Source organism: Enhydra lutris, unplaced genomic scaffold, assembly GCF_002288905.1.
Source record: "Enhydra lutris kenyoni isolate GAN:26980312 unplaced genomic scaffold, ASM228890v2 scaffoldscaffold6, whole genome shotgun sequence".
In the NCBI taxonomy this organism is placed as follows: domain Eukaryota; kingdom Metazoa; phylum Chordata; class Mammalia; order Carnivora; family Mustelidae; genus Enhydra; species Enhydra lutris.
Window position 1 is genome coordinate 24,737,281 of NW_019154090.1, and position 24,177 is coordinate 24,761,457.

Genomic DNA, 24,177 nt, shown 5'->3' on the forward strand with positions numbered 1-24,177 from the left:
GGTCTGCTAAAACCCTTCAATGGCACCACACTGCCTTTAGCATCAAGATCAAGTCTGAGTTCTTGAATTGGCATTCAAGGCCCTTAGCAATCAGCCCCACTTCCGGTATGTGCAGCCTCCTCTTCCTAAAACACACACCAGCTGAGCTGGGCTATGGGCAGCCTCAGTCACTCCCTCTTGACCTTCCTCATGCCTCCCGCCCCCCACCACCCCAGTCCATGGGCAGCCTCAGTCACTCCCTCTTGACCTTCCTCATGCCTCCCGCCCCCCACCACCCCAGTCCACTGCAGAATGCCTCCTTAGAGCCTTTGAAGATTTTTTTTTTTTTTTTTTTGACAGAGATCACAAGTAGGCAGAGAGGCAGGCAGAGACACAGAGGGGGAAAGCAGGCTCCCCGCTGAGCAGAGAGCCCAACTCGGGGCTCGATCCCAAGACCCCGAGATCACAACCTGAGCCAAAGGCAGAGGCTTTAACCCACTGAGCCACCCAGGCGCCCCCCTCCTTTGAGCTGCCATCGGGTCTAGGTCACCTTCCCAGGCCTTGCCCTCCATGCCCTACTTTTGGTGGCTCTTCAGCTCATTTCAGGAGCCACTGGGCACCTGCTTTATGGCAGGTGCTGGGGATGGTGAAATGTCCTGAGCTGGTAACAGCACCCAGGTCAAGGGCAGGCAGAGTATGGATGCTGAAAGAGCTCATAGGTCCTGCCCATAGGCTGGCAGCTACCAGCCCCCACTCTCTTACCCACTCCCTGCACCTGCCTCTTCACTTCCTTCCCACCTGTGCCAATGACTCACCTGCACACATTTAAACCTGTTCTGGGGACTGGCCCAGTGCCGGGCCAGGTGTATACCATCTAAATGGCTGTCATTGCGCTCTAATTCTTGAAGGGCAACACAGACACAAAATCCCCTTAACACCGCCTCTGATGGGTCAAAACTAAGGGACAGAATTAAGTGGGCCTTCATCAAGTTATTCTCTCTCTATATATACACTTAAAAAAAAAATTTCTGAGAGTGTCGCGAGCAGCAGGGAGGGGCAGAGGGAGAGGGGGCAGCAGACTCACTGCTGAGCAGGGAACCCAACGCGGGACTCAATTCCAAGACCTTGAGATCATGACCCGATCCAAAGGCAGACACTTAACTGAGCCACTCACGCGCCCCTATATATACTTTCTTAAAGCCCTCCACCCAACATGGGGCTTGATCTCATAACCCTGAGAACAAGAGTCACAGGTCTACCAAATGAGCCAACCAGGTGCCCTGGGAACTTAATTCTCAAAACAAATATGTACGCAAGACACCATGGTCCAGGCAAGATGCGAGACAAAAGATGAATCTGCAAGGAAATCACATATTGGCAGAGGGAGAAGCAGGCCATTTACAAAGGCTTCCTGAGCACCAGGCCTTGTGTTGGGACAACTCCCATATGCTCAAATTTCACCTCACAACCACCCAATGGCGTAGGCATCATTAGCACCCCCAATTTACAGATGAACAAACAAGCTCAGCGAGCAAGTACCTTGCTCCAAGTCACAAAGCTGCACCAACTCCCTGGCACCAATAGCTGCTTGCTGTCAAGCATGAACAATGCCTAGGGAGATCTCGGGCATCCTCTAGCAATGGGAGCCAAACCTTGGGGCTTCAGGATGGGGAAGCACAGAGGTGGAGGGTGATGGTGTGGGCTATCCAGGGCCCAGCCATCAGAAGGTAGGCGGCCGTGGGGCCGAGTCCTTTTCATTTCTGGAAATCCCCAGGAGGGACCCAGATGTTAGCTGAACTCCTGGGGCAGAAAGGCAGCATTGGAAAAGGTTGGTGCAAAGGGGAAAGGGAAAGTTGCTGGGGTGTGCAGCCTGGATAGGAATCTGGCTTGTGGGCTGGAGGCACCAGAGGGAGCAAGTCTGGCTCTTTCCACAAGAGGGCGCCCGACACAAGGCAATGACGCTTTCCTGGGGACTTGGGGGAAGGGTAGGTGGGTGGTTGTGGGTTCCCCCAACCTTCTAGGGAGGGACAGCTGAGGAGGGGGTACACCCAACTCAAGACCCTGAAATTTCAACAGTAAGAAGCAGAGACCGGCAAGATTTCAGATCGAGGGCTTTCGAAGCGTTTCTTCATTTTGAGACTATACTGTCATCTCAGGCCAATTATTGTACCTTTATACTGAGAAACAAGTCAGTAGGCTCCTTGTTTCCATACTTGGTAAAATTTGAAAGGGCTCTTCACTTCAAACCTACCTTCCAGAAGGAACAACTCTTCCCTATTTTCTATTTTCCACCTCCCTGTCTATGCATCACTCGTTTTCAGATGTAGTCTGCTATGCTGGTCAGCAGTGCACGGAGAATGTCAATGGTTGTCCTCTCCAGAATTCAATTTTCCAATCTGCCTGGTTAGTCTCTGTTTGCTTACCTTTTTCCAGCACCATCTCTAGGTTTCATAGTTACATTGTGTATCTGATATTAGCATCAATCAATCTAAATCAATTGTTCCCTGTTTCTGCTGACTCTTGCTCATAGTGGCTCATTTCCTTGGATCTTTAGTAATTTGGGGGGACACTTTATAATTGATTTATCAATATTTTTGAGGGTTTGATTTTCCTCTAGAGGATTTGCATTTTTGTTTCTGCCAGACACCAGGAGATACTGCATGCAAGCCTAGAGTCATCTTAATTCCTCAGCCCCAGGAGAAGGCAGGTGTGAGGAGAGTCTCCAGATTCTTGTTCTTCAGAGGGGCAGGGTTTTCTGCTCAGTCCTCTTTGCACACAGATTTTACCCTGCTTGCCTTTTCACTGAGGCCAAAGCCAGTGACCTGGTTTCATGGAAAGGTCCCAGATTTGCTTCTCTATTTTGTAGAGGCTTATGCTGCCCCCAAATCACGGTAAATCCCTCACACTCCAACTTCTTGAAATTTCTCCTGGATCCCAGGCAGTACGGTTTCCTCCTTTGTGTTCAACCACCTCTGTGGTGCTGGTTTACTGTACTCCTAATTTTTTCCTGGTCTTTGGGGATTTCCTATACTTTCTCATCTGTGACTTCAGCAATGAGGTTAAAAGTACATTCATTAGAATTTATCTAGCACTTTTTTTTTACAGTAATGGCAAATATTTTGGCCTGAGATTTCTGTAACAAATATTTTATAATACACACATACACACGATTTTATTTACTTCACAGAGACAGCTAGAAAGGGAACACAAGCAGGGGGAGGGGGAGAGTAAGAAGCAGGCCTCCCACTGAGCAGGGATCCCAGGACTTTAGGATCATGACCTGAGCGGAAGACAGACTCTTAGCGACTGAGCCACCCAGGTGCCCCAATTTTATACTGTATTATCGCTTGAGTCCCCAGTATCTTCTTTTCAGAGCTAAGGCAGACTGGATTGCTGACTTGTCTACCAAATGGCTGACGGTCACAGGGCTGAGATCCTGCTATTGTTCTAGGTGGTGGATTGTGGCGCTGGGCAGCTGCCAAGAGGCCGGCAGTTGGCACCATCTGCATGGAAGATCATACAGCAAAGCCCCACCTTGCCTTCTGGGGCCGTGGCCACATCCCAACCCTCCCTCCCTTCCCTGAGATCACCCCCTTGCATTCTGGAGGGCTGTGAAGCTGGTGGTGCTAAGGAGGCTCTAGGGTAAGGCTGCTTAGAAGTAGGTCTAGGGCTGGGGCACCTGGGTGGCTCAGTTGGTAAAGCTTTTTTTTTTTTAAAGATTTTATTTATCTGACAGAGATCACAAGTAGGTAGAGAGAGGCAGGCAGAGAGGAGGAAGCAGGCTCCCCACCAAGCAGAGAGCCCCATGCGAGGCTCGATCCCAGGACCCTGGGATCACGACCTGATCAGAAGGCAGAGGCCTTAACCCACTGAGCCACCCAGGAGCCCAAAAGCATCTGACTCTTGATTTTGGCTCAGGTCATGGTCTCAGAGTCGTGGGATGGAGCCCTGCGTTGGCCTCTGTACTCAGCACAGAGTCCTCTTGTCCCTCTCCCTCTGCTCCTCCCCAACTCACACTATGTAAATAAAATCTTAAAAAAGTAGGTCTAGGGCAGTGGCCAGAGATGGGTGTTCAGGTGACAGGAGTGAGGATGGGGCCAGGGCCTTGGGAAAGGAGTCCTCAGGTCACTGACCAGGAAACTGGACTGAAAGCCTAGGACTCCATACATACAGGTGTACCTGGGTGTGCCCGCAGGAGTCTGGGTCACGTCACAGCCGGTTAGGACCACCTCAGAGCCATGTTTGGTACTACACAGGGTCTGCTGGAGTCACCGCAAGCTGGTGGGCGTTCAGGGAAAGCAGTTAGAACACATGCTCCACGGATCCAAAAAATGTTCAATTCTAGAACTCCCACCTTGGAAAATTATCCCCAAGAAAGATGTTCACTTCAGTATGTTGGACAGGGAAAACTTGAAAGCAATCCAACTGCCTGACAGGAGGTGAAGAGTTAAAATTATAGCCTCAATTAAACCATACAACCACTAAGTAAACGTGCAGGCAACGGTGAACTCATGTGACTTAACACCAGTGTAAAAGAACAGGAATGAATAATCGCAAGTCCAGGTATGTTAAAATTTCTAAGGAAATACATAAGAGCTACTAGGAAAAAAGTATCTACAAGTCCACTACCCTATTTTGCACTTTCTGTGGTTTATTTTCTGTATTGGAAGATCACTTAACAGTGAAGAGAAGTAGTAGGAGTGTCTGGAAGCTGCTGCTGGCCTTGACTGCAGGCCCAGAGTGGGCAGCCAGCCTGACTGGCCTGGGCTCCCCGCTGGCTTCCCAGAGGCCTAGCAGCTGGAACCAGCTCCTCAGCAGTACCTCCAGCTTCCACTCGCCTGGGTGCTCTTTAGGCCGTGGCATGAACTCCTGGAGGCACCACCCCAAGAGGAGGGGCGGACGTGGAAGCCTGCTGGCACGATGATACCCAGTGTGCATGCCCCCTTCCCTCCCCGTCCCGTTCCAGCCCGAGTCAGAAAAGGAATATAGCCTTTTTATTGACTACTTTTAAGTAGAACTAAATACATATTTAACAGTTTTGGTTCATTTATACAGTACATTAAATAAGTTATGCACAGAGTTAAGTAACAAAAATTCCTATCTGAGTAAAATGACAAAGCACAGAGAAACCAGACTCCCGCATCCTGTGGGTGCTTGCACATTCATCAACCCCCCTTAAAACCATGCTCGGAGGCATAGTTTTCTGTTTATTTACATTACTGGCTTTCTTCTATGGATGGAGCTTTTCTAGCTTCATCAGGAACTTGGAAAGCCGTGAAAGTGGACGGAAGGCTGCTGAGCCAAAGAGCACTTTCAATCATCCGCCTAATGCTTATTGCTGCTTGTCTCCGCCAACTGCAATGAGGGACGGGGCTGCCTCTGCCGGCCGCCAGCCGCACCCACCCTATTTGGTATAAGCATCCATGAGTGTACACTGGGCAGTTGTGGGCCGGACCAGATGGGGTCTCCAGGGGAAGTGCCATTTCTGGGGCCGTGAGGGCAAGGGGGATGCAGGGTCCACCCTCAGGCCTCCTAACCTTCTCCTGGCTCGCGATGGAAAAGGTCACCTGCACCATCATCTTTGGAAATGAGCATGTCGATGCACATGGGCAGAGGCAGGTAATCAATCAATGTTTTGGTTTCACAAGAACTAGACACTCAGAGCTGGAAGGACCCCATTCAGCAGCTTACCCAGCCCCTCCCCCCCGCCAAGCCGGCCCTCTGGTCCATGCTGGAACAGTCAAGGTCCCTCTGGCTTTTCTTACATTTGGTTCAAACACGCCACCACCCAGTTCTCTGCAAATAGCTTAAAAAACCCCCCAAAACCAAAACCCAACGAAAACCAAACCAAATCCCCACCCCCCCAGATCTAAGTTGGCTTGGTCTACTGACCTGGTTCTGACACCAGTTCTGAAGGCAGCTTTGAAGATGTATTCTATATTCAATGATTTATTCAATCTGTAATCCCTTCTACAGTTTCCAGGACAAATAGCTACCTGGTCATTATTTATACTTTCATTCTGAAGAGCTCACTACCGAGTAATTCCAATAGTGCTGCTGAACCTTCACTTTCACTTGCTTCGACTACCAGAACAAGGTCGACACCCTCTGCAAGCAGATGGCAGCCCTGGGGATCAATCTGACTTTGGAACAAGGCCACACAGAGTACAGTGTAGATTTTCTGTCTAGAGGCTGAAGATGCACATGCTGACACCAGGAAGTGAGGAGCTCCTGGTGGACGAACAGGCCCAGACTGGGAAAGGATGTCCGCACTGCAGCCAGCACGGCACTGACCTGCGCTGGGTAGACGCGTCTGGTTTCCAGACTCAGATCCACTAAGATATGTAGGACTCAGCACTGTCCAAGATCCATGGGCTCTGAGACCTCAGGGTCACAGGACTGTACTTGAGCACAGCTGCTAGATGTCCACCCCCGGAGCTACAAGCACCCTCCAAAGTGCAAGTCCCATGCACACAACTCATAGGATGGGCTGCCTATTCCTGAGCGGGTGTAATTAACCAACTTCTTCCAGAGTCCATTTTCACCACTGAACGGAGTCAGGCGTGATGCAGGTGGTGGGGACCCAAAGGAGGGCGGAGGGTATGAAGTTCCAGACCTCAAGTATCCCTCAGAACATTTAAAGATGGCTCCCAGTTTGGCCACCTCAGCCTCCTCTGGTTTCTGCAACCATTCCTTGCACACAGAGGACAGTCAAGTCCCATCACTCCTCAGTGTCCCTCAGTGGGCAGTGCTGAGCACGGGCCTCGATCTCCAGACGTGCTCTGATGGGTGGGCAGGCACGTGTCACATTTGCTTTTCATTTTTACAGTAATATCAAAGAGCCTGGGGCTGCCCTGATGAGACCTTCAGTCTTGATCTTCTTGGTCTTTTGTCTGCACCCCACCCCAAATATTACCTATCAAGGCTGGTCCTCTAAGCAGCCTGATTATATCAAGACATTTGAAGTCTAACGACACGAAAGTGGGAAGCCTGAACCTGTACTCCGAACCTGGGAGCTGGGATGAACAACAGTGCAAACCAAGTGGGAAGCTAGACTCGCTGCCACCCCTTCAACCCTCCTCCTGCTCCGCCCCAAGACAGTGCCCCTCCTCTTCCCAACCAGAGAACAGGAAAACTTCAGAGAGGAGGAGGATGAAGAACGGGATTCTTTACATCTATGGAGATGCCCTAACAACCTACATGTGAAAGTGACCAAAACTTAATAGCAGGAAGTCTGAGGACTGCACTACAGTGTGGGCTACTGCCCAGCCCGTCAGCTTGGCCTCTGGGCAGTGCATGAGCAAAGGAGTCCAGAACAGCACAACAGGAACCCTGCGACCCTGCGGTCGTTACAGCCGCAGCCCCCAGTGGTCGGCTAGGAGCTGCACACCGAAGTGAAACCCTGGCTAGAGGAATTGACACTGAGCCCTCATGAAGAGGCTATTGGTTTCGGCTCTTTATTCCATCCAGGAAAAACGTGAGCTAGCCCGGGTAGTCTTGTGGCCACTGACGATGTAAAGAACCTGCGCAGGTATGCATCTTGCCACTGAAGACAGAGAACTGGGGGCAGATCCAGCGGGCACCACGAGAAGACCTCCTGCTCTGATTTACAGGCTCCGTCACCTTCTCATGGGACATCCAGGTCTTAATGGAAAGAAAACACAGACAAGTCCTGCCTGGGGTCCTCATTTCATTCCTGTTGGAAGTCAGGATGCCCCACCCATTGCTGCACTTTAAGGAATTCTACAATAAAGTAACATCATTCATTCTCTGGGTATATCTTACTTTATGCAATGGAAATCCAGGTATTTTAAAGGTGCCTTGCGTGAGTTTCTCTGTAAGACAGAAAATCTTTAGGTAAAAGTAAATAGGGACTTAAAAGTTCTCGCAGTAAGCTACAGGTGTATGTGAGGACAACGCTACTATGCCAATCCCTTTTCGTTGATGAGACGGAGACGTTTGATTTCACCCTGGTCAGCACACAGGAGGGAGCCACCTAAAGCCAGTCTTCATGGGCCAGCCGGAGCAGGGCCAACCAACTCACCCCAACTGATTCCTTGGGGCAAGGGGGTGCTGGAGGCCTGGACATGAACAGAGAGAGCATCAGGGTCACTGGGCTGCCAATAAAACGCAAATGACAGGGAAAAATGTGTGGCGGTTCCTAATATTTTAGGAGGGGTACAGGTGGTAAACATCTGGGAAACTCCCTGATGATGGGAAGAAAAATTGGTGAGCCTCTCTCAAAATGGCTGTCACCTTTTACAGAACTTTTCTTAGCTCAAAGAGGGAAGTTATCAAATAGATAACTGAGATTGTATGCCTAATAATAAATTGACGTAATATGCATTATGGATGAGGTTTGAAAAGTTCTTTTAGGTCCAGGAAGGCTGCTGAGATGTGACCAGGCCTTGACTGCTGAGGCAAGCCCTAGCCATAACAAATCATATCCTATGGGACAACCATAGCTTCCAAGGGGCCACCCACAGACCATGAGAAGAAAATCCACACAGTGATCTGGACACGCGTGGCCTCAGATAAAGGGACACAGAACAAGACGACTGCGCAAACAGCCAAGCGGTGACAAAAAGGTTCTGCATTTCCAACAGATCATCCATTCAATGATTTGACGATACTAGTTTGGCCAACATGCTCAGAGAGAACAGACTATCCACAATTGAGTCTCATTCTCCCGCAGACCAATCCATGCGCTGGAAACTATTTTCTGCATAAGCAAAATCAAGTGAGAGAGGAAACAAATGGGTCCCAAACTAAAGTAGCAAGCCAGGTTGGAAAATCTTGTCCAAAATGATCTGTGATGCTTGAAGGAAGTTTTACTTGTTTTTCATTATTATGGGTGCTTTTAGTGAAATGGTTGACTTTTTTTCCTGTGATTTCTGATCATCTTAACAAGTCTGAACAGCAGGGTCGAGGAGAGTCCTGAGTGCTGCTTTTGTTGGCCCAAGTCCTAGTGGGGCCCGTCAGTGGCATCTGCTGAGGGTGGAAATGGGGCTAAAGGAGCTACCCCGAGAGAGGGGATCTCCTCTGCCGCCTGCTGTCAGCCTCCAGGCCTCTGCTGCAGGGTGGTGGGCAGGGAGGCAGTGCATGGGGTGAGCTGCCTCCAGCCTGGTGGAGCACATGTGACAGTCTCTGCTGCCTCAAGAGGCAGGCAAGGGAGCTGGTGGTCTACTCTGAAAAGGGGCCGGCCATGCCAGTTTCAGCTGGGACAGGAACCAACCCGGAAGCCCAGGAAGGAGGCAGCAGCTCTGGCCAGCTGCCCGTGTGCAGAGAGAACGGCACGCTAGCTTCCCCGAGGACGCAGACAGGAAACTGGGGTTAAGTGTCTGGAGAGGCCGTGGAGCAGTGTCTGCTGGGCTTGCACTCTTCCTGCCTCCACTTCACTTTTTGCTGATGACCCGACAGCTAATTGCACTGGTTCAAACGGCCAGGACCCCTGTGCCATGTTCTGCTGCGCCGTGAGGTCATCAGAGGGAGGAAGTCTGGGCTCAGAGTCCGTTGGTGTCGATGGCTGTCACAGAGGCGGGTGTTGAGGAGCGGGAGGTGGTGGCCGAGGTCTTTTCCAGAGCCGGGCTGGGCACACTGCAGTCGGCGGACCGGGCTGATGAGCCCCTCCCTCCAGGAAGCAGTGGCCGGCCCTGGCTGTGGGGACTCTGGCCGTGCAGGTTCTGGCCACAGAGGCGGTGGTGCCGCTCCCAGTCCTTGTGCTGGCAGAAAGAGCCGCAGTAGCGTGCGATGTTGCAGCCGCTGCAGGTCTCACTGGCTTTGCGGCCACAGTTCCAGCAGTTCTGCAAGACACAGGCAAGGGTTAGTTGCTTGGATCTTGTGTGGGGAGAGCGTGGCATTTGGAACTACATATATCTGGGCTTGTCCGACTTCAACTGCTCTTTGCCGATGCGTGGCAGACACACACCCTTCTCTGAATTTCCTTCGTTGGTAAAAAGAGGCAAACTGCCTGCCATGGGTTGGCAGGACGGCAAGACGAAGAGTGCCAGGGAAGGGCGGTGGTAGGTCTCCCCTCCTGCCAAAGGCACCTACTCTTTGTTTTGACTCCTATTTAACCCTCAGTGACCAAATCAAACTCTGTCCCAGGGTCCCTGACACAACACATGCACACGTGTGTTTGATCATGTTTTCTCTCTTGCTGATTTCAATAGAGGAATGATCTTGACTGCTTCCACCGACAACACCGATCCTTTAAAAAGGTCACCCTGTCAGGGGACCAGGGGTGCAGGCAGTTGTGCAACTTCTGTACCCATTCTCCTTTCAGTCATGTCTCATCACAGGTGGACTGGGAGTCAGAGGACCACTTGGGCTTGTTTAAGGGAGCCCCCCAGCACCTCAGAACTCAGTGCCCTGGAAGTTCTGCTGCTACTCTTTGCACTCGCCAAGGAAGGGGTAGGTACTGCTGGGCTTTAGCAGAAACTTGGAGGGCCAGCGGGTGAGGCAGGGAGAGCATCGACGGGAAAAGCACTGACTGTGACAGAAGGTGGGCGCCAGTGAGACTTGGGTGAGCATCGAGGAGCAGTCCTGTGAAAGCAGCAGCAGGCCGGTTGTAAACCGAGAGCCCTGTGCTTCCCCCAGTCAACTAGGACAGCAGCATGAAGGAGGCTGCCACTCGGTGCAGCTCCCAGCACCTGCCCCCTGGAAGTCTCCTTCCATAGGCTCCCGAGGACGCCACGAGAGCCTGCACCTGAGGTCCCCAGGAGCCACTCAGTAGAGAAAAAGCCTCTGGTACTGGCCAGATGAAACTACCAGGAAGAGACGGGGTTTCCTGAGGTGTCAGGAAGGACCGGAGCACCAGCTGGCCTCCCGCCCCCACCATAGCATCTCCAGAATGGCAGAAGCCCATCAGAAGCCTGGCCCGATCACTCCAAAATCCCCTCAGGGAAGAAAGACACTGTCCCCAATGAAATCTGGACACTTGCTCAAGTATAAAACAGGAGACAGATGCTTGGGGCCATCTAGCCCACCTTTTGCAGATGGGATACTGAGAGCCAGAAGGCAGGGATGTAGCTAATGCTGTAAAAATGACTGCAAGGCTATGCAAAGCAGGGCAGCTGAACCCCCCGACTCTACTCCACTTAAGGTACTTGTTTAGCTCTGAAGAGTTACAAAGGATCGCAGACTCTTCTAACACAACAGAGTTCTCAGGAATTATAGTCTAGGGACTGCCCAAACTTGCCCAGCACCAACACCAGTGGACCAGAATAGAGAGCAGTTATCTTTCCCAGGATGCATTTATGGATCCTCACGCAAACTACACTCCAGAGAATGTCATACCTTTCAGTCTGATAGGCTGAATCCAAATGATGCTTTGGCAGAACATTGTGGGGAAGAAATCAGGTGGTTACTGCCTACATGCGGCCGCCGTGGACACACAGGCCAATGTGTCAGCCCTGTGGTCAGCCCCAGCCGAATGGGAGAGCCTCTGCTCCCTCTCTGTCCAAGCCTGCAAGAGCATCTCAAACCAGGACAGAGTAGTAAACCACGAGTGCTCTCACCTTGGCTGCCATTATACATTTATAATAATTATTTTTCCTGTTGTCTTTTTTTCCCCCGACAGCCATGAGGTTTTTGCCAAGATATAAGGCAAAAGGTATATTATTGTTGTGGTCATGCTTCAGACCAGCACTTTGCAAGGCTGGAACAACACTTATGGCCAAACAGTCCTCTGTAGCTAGCAGGAGAAGGTTATAAACCTTCTGAGTTTACTGGCTAGGGAAGTCACAATGGGGATTCTAGAATTTCCTCTGTTAAGCACAGATCATCAGTCCCTGCCATTATTACAGGTTCCCCTGCTATCTGGAAGTGGAGCCTTGCTATGAAACCTTTCATAAGCTGAAATGGTGTGAAGTGGAGAAACAATTAGCATTAATTTATATGGAAAAATTTTGAGTGTTCCCAGACCCAAAAAATAATTTCTCTTAGGCTTTTCCTTAAGACACATTTTGCTAATGGATGCATAAAATAAATTGAGACAGAACACAGATGCTCACAGGCCCAGTTCAAGGCTCTCACAGATGGCCGCAGGGAGTGGAGTTCCTGGGGAAGGAGCTTGGCGGGGCCAGTCTTGCTGATCAGGGCATGTGCTGGGCTCTCCGCATAGCAAATGCTGAATGCTATTTTTGCTTTTTGCCTTTTCTCATTAAAGTGAAAGCCTCTTCAGATTTCTTTCAGCAAGTGAGAATAGATACTAACACAGGCCTCTTGTAAAAGCAAAGGCATAATGTGAACTTTCAAAAAGTGAGGGATGGGGCGCCTGGGTGGTTCAGTCAGTTGAGCAGTTGCCCTCTGGCTCAGGTCATGATGCCAGGATCCTGGGACTGAGTCCCGCATCAGGCTCCCTACTCGCGGGAAGTCTATTTCTCCCTCTCCTTGCATTCTGCCTATCTGTGCTCTCTCTCTCTCTCTGTCAAATAAATTAATAAAATCTTAAAAAAAAAAAAAAAAGTGAGGGATACCTGTACTCTGTAAGTAAGTGTGGCTTGGGGATTACCTGTATCAAAATGGCCTGGGACTTGTCAAAATCCCTGGGACCCTTCCCAGTCCCCCTTGACCTTATTGTGAAGCTGGCCCAAAGGAGAAATGACTCTCCATCTTATAATCAACTGCTAGCCCATTAGGTTGGCAAGGAAATCCAGGCTCAGAGCATCAGGTGCCCCGTGGCAGAGATGAGGGGACCCCTCACTCCATCCCTCTGCCTGAGGCACTACAGGGGAGACTCGTGGAGTCTGGCCTCAGAGGCCGCCGCGGTCTGTCAAGAGCAGGAGCTGCCCCAGCTTATATACATATGGTTTTACACCGTAACAAAATCCTTTGTCTACACAGTACAATGCCATTTAAAAACACTTCCACAACCACAATCTCGATCTCATTATATTTTGTAAAAACTATGAGACCAGCAGGACAGGGGCTGCTACACACTCGCTATACAGAGAAGGAAACGGGAGTCCTTAGGGAATGCTGCCAGTGTGGGGGGAAGCGGGACTAAAACTCAGGGCTCCTAACCTCCCGTTCTGGGCTCCCGCCATTATATCCCACCACTTCTCAGAAGAAACCCCAGAAATGCCTGCTGGACTTCATGCAGAACTTTCTGGATGAAAATAAAGCGAATTCATCCCTTCTGGCCCAATGCAAACTAACCCATAGCTTCTATCCCTCCCCCACTGTGGAAAGAGTTTGCTGGGATGGGTGCTGGTGTGAGCCTCACTGGCAGGTCACTTTGTCCACTGTTAAAAATGATAGGACCTTCACAGCACAATGCTATAAATGGAGAGCTGGGATTTTTTTTTTTTTTTAAGATTTTATTTATTTATTTGACAGAGATCACAAGTAGGCAGAGAAGCAGGCAGAGAGAGAGGAGGAAGCAGGCTCCCTGCTGAGCAGAGAGCCCGATGCAGGACTCGATCCCAGGACCCTGGGATCATGACCTGAGCTGAAGGCAGAGGCTTTAACCCACTGAGCCACCCAGGCGCCCCTGGAGAGCTGGGATTTAAACCTCACAATCTAGATCCAGAACTCATGCTCTTAGCCAAAACGTTCCCCTCCTTTTTTGGAGGCAGATGCAGTTGAAGATAAACAGATATAAAAACAGGTAAATATGAATGGATACTGATGTAGACGCAGATGGCTACAGACAGAGAATTAAATATGCACAACAGAAACAGGGAGGTCACTGCTCAAAAACAATTCCAAAGGAAAAGTAGGAGAGGAGGACAAGAAGAGGGTCAATAGAACTATTTTCCCACAATTCAGAGTCCTTGTTGGGGTGCTACAATGAGGAACTTTCCCACATCCTCGGTGAGGGCCACGTGATACTTAGGCACGTTCCTCTTCACCTGCTAGGCCTGGCACTACTATACCGCAAGGTGTCATTTACACAGAGTGAGACAGCAACATTTCTGCTGTTTAAACAGAACCAACAAAAAACCCCAAGTTCTTTATGTCTTAATTGGTACATGGATCTGCCTACTTTCAGAAACAGGCTTGTTTCAGGACATAAAGTTTATCTCAAAGCCGGAAAATGACTGAAAGGAAAATTACAGAAAAACTTTATTATATTCCAAAGGACTGTTAACGATGTTTTTGTCATCTGCTTTTTTCTTTTCAGTTTTACTTTCGTCCTCACTGGTACAAGTGTCCTGCGTAGAAACAAACTGTGTGCTGGGCCCTGGGTCTTGGCTAGGTGGGCATGTCTGCCTGATCTGTCAGTTCAATCCCTAAAAGACCCATAAACAGACCAAATGCTATAGGGCCCTGCATCTCCTTACCCCTACCCTGGCTTCAGCACTAAGGGATTCCATCAGTGAAATTCCTTAAGCCACAGTTTCCTCTTTGTAAAGTTGGAACCCAACAATACCTACCTCATAGGATCACTGTGAAGATCAAAGAGGCAACATGCACTTAACTCTGTGTCTCCTCCTCATGGAGAGCCCACTAGTCAAAGGTGGTCATCAAAATTATGTAAATCCACAAACTCTGTCTTCAGGGTGTTTTCAAAATGGAAACTGACACAATGACCTACTTTATATAAGAATATAACAACTAAGAAACAAAATTCTTCTGGTACTTGATAGATAAAATGATGTCATCTCGTTCAAGAGCTGCCCTTTTTGTCGTACTGCCTAGCACTTAAGGAAACAGCGGGCTAGGTGACTGCAGCTGCCTCAGCCCCGGCCACCACCGCACCACCCCCCTGCCCGATTCCCCGGCCCCCAGGGGTAACAGAACTCTGACCTCTGTTGACTCTTCCTGCTCATTTATGACGAGGAAGGCATCTTCTGCAGCCTGTCGTTTGACGTCCGCTATGGTTTGCTCCATCCGAGCTCTCTCCGTTGCAATCACTTCAAAGGCTTTTTGCTCTGCCTCAGCAACGGCTTTCTGTACTTCTGACATGGCCTGAATTTTCACCTTATTCACAGCTTCTTCTAGAAGAAAGTGACAGTAAAATCAACTGGCCGAGAAATCTTTTCCCTCCCACTCCCTACCACTTGCAAGAAGGCACAGAGCTGAAACAAGAGGACTTTTCCAAAAATACAGAAGGTTTAACATATGACATACACACTCACTTTTGTTCTTATACTCACTTGTCTGTTTATGTACTCATTTGTTGGGTGTGTAGATGGTGGGAGGCACTATGCTAAGGGCTAGGGATACTGAGGGGACTAGGACGTAGTCCTTTTCACCTGCTTGTGATCAAAGTACACAGGTGTCCTGGGATCCATAATATATGTCAGTACAAGAGATAGAGTTCCAAGGAGAAAAGTGGTCAGCTCTACAAGTGGCAGGGGAGATCAAGAAAATGCGTCTTGGTTGAGATGGTAAGTGGAAATGGTATCTGCAAAGTCCTACAACCCATGCTAGGGACTTTGGCTTTTCTTCTAAAGAAAACATGAACTCCTGAAGGGTTCTATGTACGGAGGAAGGCCTGAAGGCAGACGGCCTGCAAGACACTGGGGCAGTAGAAATCCAGCTGACAGAAGCGACTCTGAATTCAGATAGGTGCAAGTGGCACGGAGGAAAGGATGAGGCAGGATGAGGCTTGCAGCACCTAAGGGTCTGGAGGTGAAGGTGAAGAATGACAGTGCTATGAAACAAAACAGGTACTAAGCAAAATGCCATGTGGAGGCAAGTGAGAAGACTGAAGTGCCTCTGGGACATGCAGGTACAAATGGCCAGGAGGCAGTTAGGTATAGAAGACTGAACAGCAGAGCAACGTGGGGTACAGATCTGGGCATGCCAGGAGCCTGGGCTTCCAAAGCTCTGTCCACAATTGATATTACCCCACTTGGTTCCTGATCACTTCCTCCCATCACCACCATCCTGCTTGGTTTCCACAGAATGGACACTCCAAATGGCATACACTATGCGTTTAGTCTCATCTCCAAGACCTAATATGAGTGACCACCTTTTTGGGCCCACAAGACTAGAAAACCCAAAAGCCTAAGCCTCCTTTATGGCTTGGTTCTTTCACATGGCCCAGGCTCAAAGAAGATCTAAATAAAGTATTCTAGGATGCCATCCTACATCTTTCCATCTTATCACTCCAGCCTTTAAGAAAAGCTGTTTTTCACTTCAAAGGACAAGGATGATGCTGAGCTGACTTGACAGTGAACTCCATGCTTACTTTACTCTTGGTACCTACACAGGTTCACTGTGACCCACCATTGCTACCCTTCATAAAACTCTCATTATTTTCCAGAGAGGTGTCTTGATCAACATAATAACTCCCTGATGTATATTTTATCCTCTCAAATTAAGGGTCAATCAGCAAGAGTCACAGTTTGAATAACTACCTTGCTAAAGTCACCGAAGGTCACAGACAACACCACAGCAGAGGAAGGACTCAAATCCAGCCAGTTCAACACCAAAGTTTAGCTCTTAACCATAGTTAACCAATGGTACCTCCCAAGTAGGAAATCACTAGTTATCAAGGAATCTTATGCATGGTAGTATTTCTCTCTACCTTAACAACTGCTTTCTTCATTTCCCGTAATCCTATTCCACTTCTTGATAATAAAGCTTTCCTCATTTCCAACTACAAAGATTTTTCCAAGCTGCTATATAGTTTCCCAAATTATTATTTTTTAAGGCTTATTTATTTATTTATTTAAAGATTATTTATTTATTTATTTGACAGACAGAGATCACAAGTAGGCAGAGAGGCAGGCAGAGAGAGAGAGAGGGAAGCAGGCTCCCTGCTGAGCAGAGAGCCCGATGCGGGACTCGATCCCAGGACCCTGAGATCATGACCTGAGCCGAAGGCAGCGACTTAACCCACTGAGCCACCCAGGCGCCCCTTAAGGCTTATTTAAAGAGAGACAGCGTGAAGAGGGAGAGGGGCAGAGGGAAAGAATCTTCAAGCAGGCTCCCCACTGAGTGTGTAGCTTGTCTCAGGGCTTGATCCCACAACCCATGAGATCATGACCTGAGATGAAACCGAAAGTCGGACACTTAACCAAGTGAGACATCCAGGTACCTCCAAATTATTATTATTATTATTTTTCCATTGAGGCGTTTTATTTGCATGTATGTATTACATCCCTCGAAAAAGAATCCCAGGATTTTCCCTCCTGTGTGTTTTCGTCTTTCTTCTTCACGGTCCATGACGCCGGCTGACGTTGTCAGTACAATCACACCAAACTGGCGGGACAGGAGCAGGTTATTCTGCCATTTTTCTAGATCTTTCAGTTGTACCATCAAATCTGGGGCTGATCACTCCACACTTGTTCAACCTGCCTGTGAGGTTCACAACAATTTTCCCCACTCTGTGATCATCAATGATTTCAAATTCACCAATGTAACCGTGCCTCATCATCACAGTAAGAAACCAGACTATGACTTTGGAGCATGGCCTAGTAAGAACCTGGCATCTGCCTCTCTTTTCAGCACTGTTAATGCTCTTAAGAGCATCTGCCAGGACATTCATGCGCACCACAATGGCGGCAAGGAAAGATGGCGGAAAGAGCCCTCCAAATTATTTTTAATGGCAAAATAATACTTTGTGGTGTCACCCTATAAATTCACACAGAATATACTAAAAATGGTTATCTTTATACATATCTTTGTTTTTTTCAACAATTTGTGTGGCTAAGTCTGGATTATATGCTTTTGAGAGGAAGAATTCAAAGGCATGAAATAAGAAAGATTGTAAGAATTTGCATCTACCTTGGCTCAGTCAATAGGCTGTGAACTCTTGACCTTAGGGTTGTAAATTCGAGCCCCAAGCTAAAAATAAAATCCTGGAGCACCTAGGTGGCTCAGGTCATGGTCCCAGGGTTCTGGGACTGAGCCCCACGTCAGGCTTCCAGCTTAGTGGGGAGCCTGCTTCTCCCTCTACCCTCTAGCACATGCTCTCTCTTGTACTCTCTCTAATGAATGAATAAAATCTTTAATAAAAAGTAAAATAAAATCTTAAAAAGTTCTGCACATACTCAAGGTTGGTCGCACCTAATACACCTAATACTTTCATATATAAATCACTAATGAATTATTCAGAGTCATCAGCAAGGTCTCCTAAAAATAGGTCAACAAATATACGTCAATAAAGACTCTGGGGCCTAATCGATCAGGGCTGCTTTATCTTACATTTTCCTACACTGCCAGTCAAATAAACATTCTGCAGTATGCTTATTTGTATTTCTCACAATTTGTTCATACCTTTTGTCCATTTGTTTATAATGATCTTGATGCTCCCTAAAGAGTCTTTATGAAGGACAAGCATTAACTTTTGCATAAGTAAATTTTATCTTAAGAAAATAACTATACTGGACTACAAAAAAAAGATCCTGGAAAAGGGAGTCTAGAAGGTAAAGAAGTCGTGTCTGGACAAGGACAGAATTAGGAACATGATGTTAGTTTCACCCAAGAGGCAGACCCACTCTCCTTTTAGTCTTCTAGAAAATGAGGCCCATGCAGAACAGTCTTGACAAAGCTGGGAACAATGAGGGTGAAAGGAAGAGTGGACGGCTGTTCCAAGGCCAGAATGAACCAAATGTGATCGTGTGTGAACAGAATGTGTGTAGATTCAAGTGAAGATAACAGGCAGAAATGAACCGAGCTACATGCTCAGAAATAAGGCATATAAATAGGGAAGGAAAAGTTGGTTATTTAACGCCTACTGATGACCCAGCAGAAGAGTATGCAAGGGACTTAGTCCACCTAACTCTTGACCTGCAAAGTGACATGAGACATAGTATAGGTGTATGCGAAAGTTGGAAGGGGAGTGGCAGGAGCCTAGAGTTTTGAGGAGAAAGTTATGAGCCAACCACGTTTCCCCAAAACATGCACTCCATGTTCACACAAATTAGTGAGTACGTGCGACCTAGAAGCAGACAAATACGTACCAGTTTTTTTCCAAAACTCCACAGGTACGTATCCTGTTCCTGGCCTACTGTTGAATTCCCGCTGCGAATCTACAGAAGGAATAAATAGAATAGGGTCAGAAGCGGTCTATAACCAACATGCTTTATTTTTATGGAAAATTTTAATGAAAAATCTACTAGGAGTTAAAACCTCTCTCTCGCCTCTTAGAAAGATTCAAAGATGTATCTTCATTTAGTGCAACGAACATTCTGATAAGGAATAAAACCAAGATTATAAAAAGTACAGTTAATGTTTAGTTCTAAAACACACACACACACGCCCACCTCAAACAGTAACAGTATTTCAATTCAAAAAAGTGAGATTAAAAGTGATCTTCACTTTCTTCTTTTATCTGTATGTCCTTATTGTTTCCCTATAACCATGTATGTATTTTTAAGATACTCCCTAAAATGTAAATACAGCTACAGACAGGTACTTAAGTGAACAGATATGTGTGGGTATCCCTATCCAATTTAACCACCCCATCATGTACAGGTCTCCATCAACTGTTCTGAAGACATGTCAGAGAACGTAGCTTTTGTTTCTTAGCAACTCTGGATTTTTTTGGGTGGGGCAACTCTGAGCTTTTGCATGTGATTTAAGGAGGCTTCTTTTAAAACTTCTTAAAATGCTTATAAACAAATAAAAAGCGAAGTAGTAAAGAAACTACTCTGATCTGGAACAGTGCATTTCAAGTATACCCCAAAGAGGCACCCCTGAGGGTTGTTGGGAAGGGCGTAAGGGTGACGGGTTTTACACGCACACACACACACGCACGCACACGCGCGCACACATACACACACACGTTTATTGTGATTTTAAGATATAATACTTTATAAGAAGTGGGTCGAGTTTTTTTTTTTTAATGAGTCAATCCCAGTAGACTTCCTCATTCTGATCTGAAAAGCAGATTTTATGCTCTCGATACTCACCATCCATGGTGCAAAGAGGAATCAGGGGAACAGTCAGTATGGGAGGAGAGGGCAGCCTGGCATGAAATGTTTGCTAGAGGAGCTTTATAAAATGGCTACTCCTGAGAATGCCTGGCAACTGGATTTAAACTGGTCTGGGAAAGGGAGGGAATCTCTCGTATTCCAGGAGCTATCAGCACAAAGAACCCACTTCTATATTCCCTGGAGAGCTAGGAGGGGAAAATGAGGCTTTTTAAAATCATGTAAGATACAAATAAAATTACCATTTTATTATTTTTTTTAATTTTTAAAAAATTTTATTTATTTATTTGACAAAGAGAGATCACAAGTAGGCAGAGGCAGGCAGAGAGAGAGAGGAGGAAGCAGGCTCCCTGCTGAGCAGAGAGCTGGATGCGGGGCTTGATCCTAGGATCTGGAGATCATGACCTGAGCGGAAGGCAGAGGCTTTTAACCCACTGAGCCACCCAGGCGCCCCTAAAATTACCATTTTAAAGTGTGTAACTCATTGACATTTAGTACATTCACAATATTGTACAACCATCCTCACCATCTAGTTCTTGGGAACATTTTCATCAACCCAAGAAAGAACCCCATAGGTTTAAAATACTGATAATACTAATACTTTTTGTGACACTGGGCTCTCTAGGAAGCACTACTACTGTCAATAAAAGGCAAAGAGAAGGGCTCTCTTCAACGAGGGTGAGGTTCCTGATTCATGGAGCCATTTGTCTAACACCTAGAGACTCAAGGATGAGACTCATGAAATAAATATAGGGAAAAATCTAGAATCAGAAGAATCAGTGTGACAGAAGCTAAAGAAGGTAGTGGATCAATTTCAGTGGAATCTTAAGTTAGGAAAACCAATGAGAAAAAAGGTTTGAGCGTGTAGACAAGCTACCATTGGTATTAAATGACAGAAGAAACACTTGTTTACTTGTGGGGATGTGGGGGAAGTCATGTCTGACCAACCAAGAAAAAACTACTTCGTTTCAGTTATCACATGCCTTGGTTGTATCTTCTGCATCTGCGCAGTCCCCAGTATTTTATTTCACTGACAGATGTATAAGGTAAGAGGTATCTGACCCTAAAGGAATTTCTCCACTTACTCAGAACACAGCTGGAAACTAGAGACATTTTCATGGTATTTCCAGAAGCCAGAATAACTGTTTTTATACCTTTAATCCAGAAAGGAACAGAAATTAGGATTTTTAGCTGGTTCAATAAGAAAAATAGAGTCTCAGAGGCTACTGTAATCAAAGGCAAGACAGATAATGCAAATAACTGGTTAGAAATGGGCTATGAAATGGTACTGTGGTTATATAGCAGAATGCTCTGGTTCTTAGGAGAAATAGAATAAAACATTTACAGATGAGTGTCATAATGGTTTGGGGGAGAGTGTACCTACCTAGCTACCCATCTATAATGGGGTAAAGCAAACAGGGCAAAATGTGAAAAACAAGGTGAATCTAGGTACAGTACAAAATGTGTGCTCTTTTAACATTTTTATGTGCCTGATAATCTTCAAAATAAAAAATTGGGAAAAATGTTCTTTAAGTATATGTACAGAAAATTCTGTAAGAATAGACTAATTTGCTAATAAGTGAGCCTAGGGGAGCAGGAAAGAAAAGGTGCAGTGGCAGCAGGATTTTCACTATTTATAGGTTTCCAAATTGCTCGCCGTTTTTACAAAAGAATCTTATTTTAGAGAACAAATTAAAATACCCAAGGAAAAAAAAGTGGGTCTAACATGACCAGATATTAAAACACATACTAAAGCTGTAATAATTAAAAGTTTGATATGGCACTGGTAAGTGGTAGAACCTAGTGGCTTAAAAAGTGTGTGCTGGTTCTGGAACGCCATACTTAACAATCCTGATTTACTAATAATGAGACCACTTTTGGCCAACTTTTTAATTTATTTAAGCCTCAGTTTTGCCATCTATCAAAGAATGTAATAGCAGTTCTTATAACTCAACAGCTTTGAAAGCACATGTGAAAGGTTTAACACTGGCTAGAACACAGTTAAGAGCCCAGATAAATTATTATTACTAAACTTATTAACTAATATAGTCGGAAAGATCAATGAAGAAAACTGGAGTATTTAACAAAATGGAGTATCAGATAATTATATCATTTCACTATCTAAAGGATGGGTATTCATTATTTGCTGGTAGGAAACTTTAAACAAGTTGGGAAATTTTAAGTTAGATAGCTAATACCCAAACACAAAGTCTTGAATATAATACAGATGTATCTGTTGTACACTGGATGGGGATCAAGGTCAAGAAACAAACTATAAAAGGAAGTGATGGATTTAATTCCATAAATATTAGCTATCTCATCCATCAAAACAAACCAAGATGGGATGGGGGAAAAAACAAACAAACAAAAAATCAAACCAAGATCAAATGAACAAAAATGACTATATTCACAACCTATTAATTTTATAGCTAAGAATATATATCCTAAGGGAAAGATGCAAGACGTTTGAAAAATTGTTACATATAAAGATTTTAAATACTGCTTTACTCACTGAAGAACAAAAACAAGCAAAAAAAAGATAATGTTCAACAGCAAAAATGGAATAAAGAAATTATATTTACAAGGTAGAACGTTGTACAGTTATTGAAATTATATTTGTAAAATCTTTAATGATGAGAGAACAGGCTTAATATGAACTTACATTTTCTAAGAAATAATACAAAGCTGTAACAGGATTCTCAGATATATTTCAAAATTCTTCAGGGTGGGATGAGGAGCTAATAAATTTCTTTCTAAGAAATTTCTTTCTAAGTTTCTGTATTTTCTACAATGAGCCATGTAATTTCAACTAAAAATGATGATGATGATCCCATGAGACTGTTTTGGGATATATAAAGCAATGGTCTCAACTCTGGAAGCCCAGTTCCCATCTCAGTTCAATTAAATCAGAATCTTGACATGGGGCCAGGGCATGGAATCTAACAGGCACCCAGGACTAACCACTCAAGAAAAGTGCCTGATTTAGAATCTAGGGTTCATAAGTGAAGTCTTCAAAACCATACTGGGAGGACCACCTCTCTGTTGATCTTATGTATTCTCTATTGTAACATTGGTAAACTTTCTTTCTTCCAGTATTGCTACATCCAGATTTTTCCACTGTGGGCATTACTGACTGACCAGCCATTTCACTCTTTTAACTGCCACCCCCACGTCACCCCAGATACATTCACAATTTCTTCCCCTTCCACTCCCTCAGACAGAGATACTCAAATTGTGTTACACTAGTAGTCAACATTCACAGTACTGAATGTAAATGCTTATCACAGCTGAGTCATGTGGTTCAGATTCTGTGAATCTTTGTATCTTCCTGATCCCATTTTTATTTTTTATTAATTTTTTTTTTTTTTAGATTTTATATATTTATTTGAGAGAGAGAGAGAGAGCACGTGCACGCATGAGAGGGGAGAAGGTCAGAGGGAGAAGCAGACTCCCCATGGAGCTGGGAGCCCGATGCGGGACTCAATCCTGGGACTCATGGATCATGACCTGAGCTGAAGGCAGTCGCTCAACCAACTGAGCCACCCAGGCGCCCAGCCCCCGCCACCCTTTTTTAGAGTTAGTAACTGCCTTGTTTAGTCAGGTGCTAAATTTCTCATGTAATTATTTCTCATTCAACCTCAACTTCTCTTTCTATTGTATAAATATTTTTAAATTTCATTTTCTTGAAATCTCCAGCAAGCTTTCAGGCTATTCCAATCTTAAATGCTTTCTAGGTTTCCTAAACCCTGAGGCTTATGACCCTCCCTCACCAGGTTAGGGATTTCCTTCTGTTCTCTCTCTCTTTTTTTTTAAATGATTTGTTATTTATTTGAAAGAGAGAGCAAGAGACCACAGAGGGAGAGGGAGAAGCAGACTAACTGCTGATCAGGGAGCCAGACTTGGGATTCCATCCCAGGACCCTGAGATCATGACCTCAGCCGGAGGCAGCTGCTTAACCAACTGAGCCAGGCAGGTACCCCTCATTCTGATCTTAAGATGGGTCCTGTTTAATAAATTCCATGTCTTTCACTCTGATTTACTTCCCTCTTTTAGGGTATATCCTACTCAACTATGGTAGATACCATGATAAAGGGCAATACAGAGGTACATTTTTAAAAAACATTTACTTAGAGAGAGCAAGTGCACACTAGTGGGTAGAGGGGCAGAGGGAGAGAACCATCAAGCCGACTCTCCACTGAGCACAAAGCCCGACATGGGGCTCAATCTCTGGGGCCATGAGATCATGACCTGAGATTAAATCAAGAGCCCGATGCCTAACCAACTGAGTCATCATTTTGATGACTGAGTACATTTTTTGAAACGGAGTACAAAAAAACTGCAGTTTGGGGGCGCCTGGGTGGCT

General features: G+C 46.2%; 1 protein-coding gene and 1 pseudogene across 6 annotated transcripts in view; both read right to left on the bottom strand.

Annotated features, from left to right (window-relative positions):
- Positions 1–4,960: 4,960 nt before the first annotated feature.
- The window catches only part of LOC111141619 (CBFA2/RUNX1 translocation partner 2), a 180,362-nt gene continuing 161,145 nt past the window's right edge, over positions 4,961–24,177 (bottom strand). For 2 of the 6 annotated variants that reach the window (XM_022494321.1, XM_022494318.1), the window contains exons 9-11: positions 18,843–18,911; positions 14,734–14,921; positions 5,829–9,782 (exon numbers count right to left, since the gene is read on the bottom strand). In XM_022494321.1, the coding sequence (XP_022350029.1) occupies positions 9,483–9,782; positions 14,734–14,921; positions 18,843–18,911 (557 nt within the window). In that variant the 3' untranslated portion in view covers positions 5,829–9,482. Of the gene's footprint in view, positions 9,783–14,733; positions 14,925–18,842; positions 18,912–20,899; positions 20,969–24,177 lie in introns of all 6 variants that reach the window. The other 4 variants (XM_022494320.1, XM_022494317.1, XM_022494316.1 and 1 more) reach the window with 3 other exon arrangements.
- Positions 16,951–17,440, bottom strand: LOC111141463 (annotated as a pseudogene).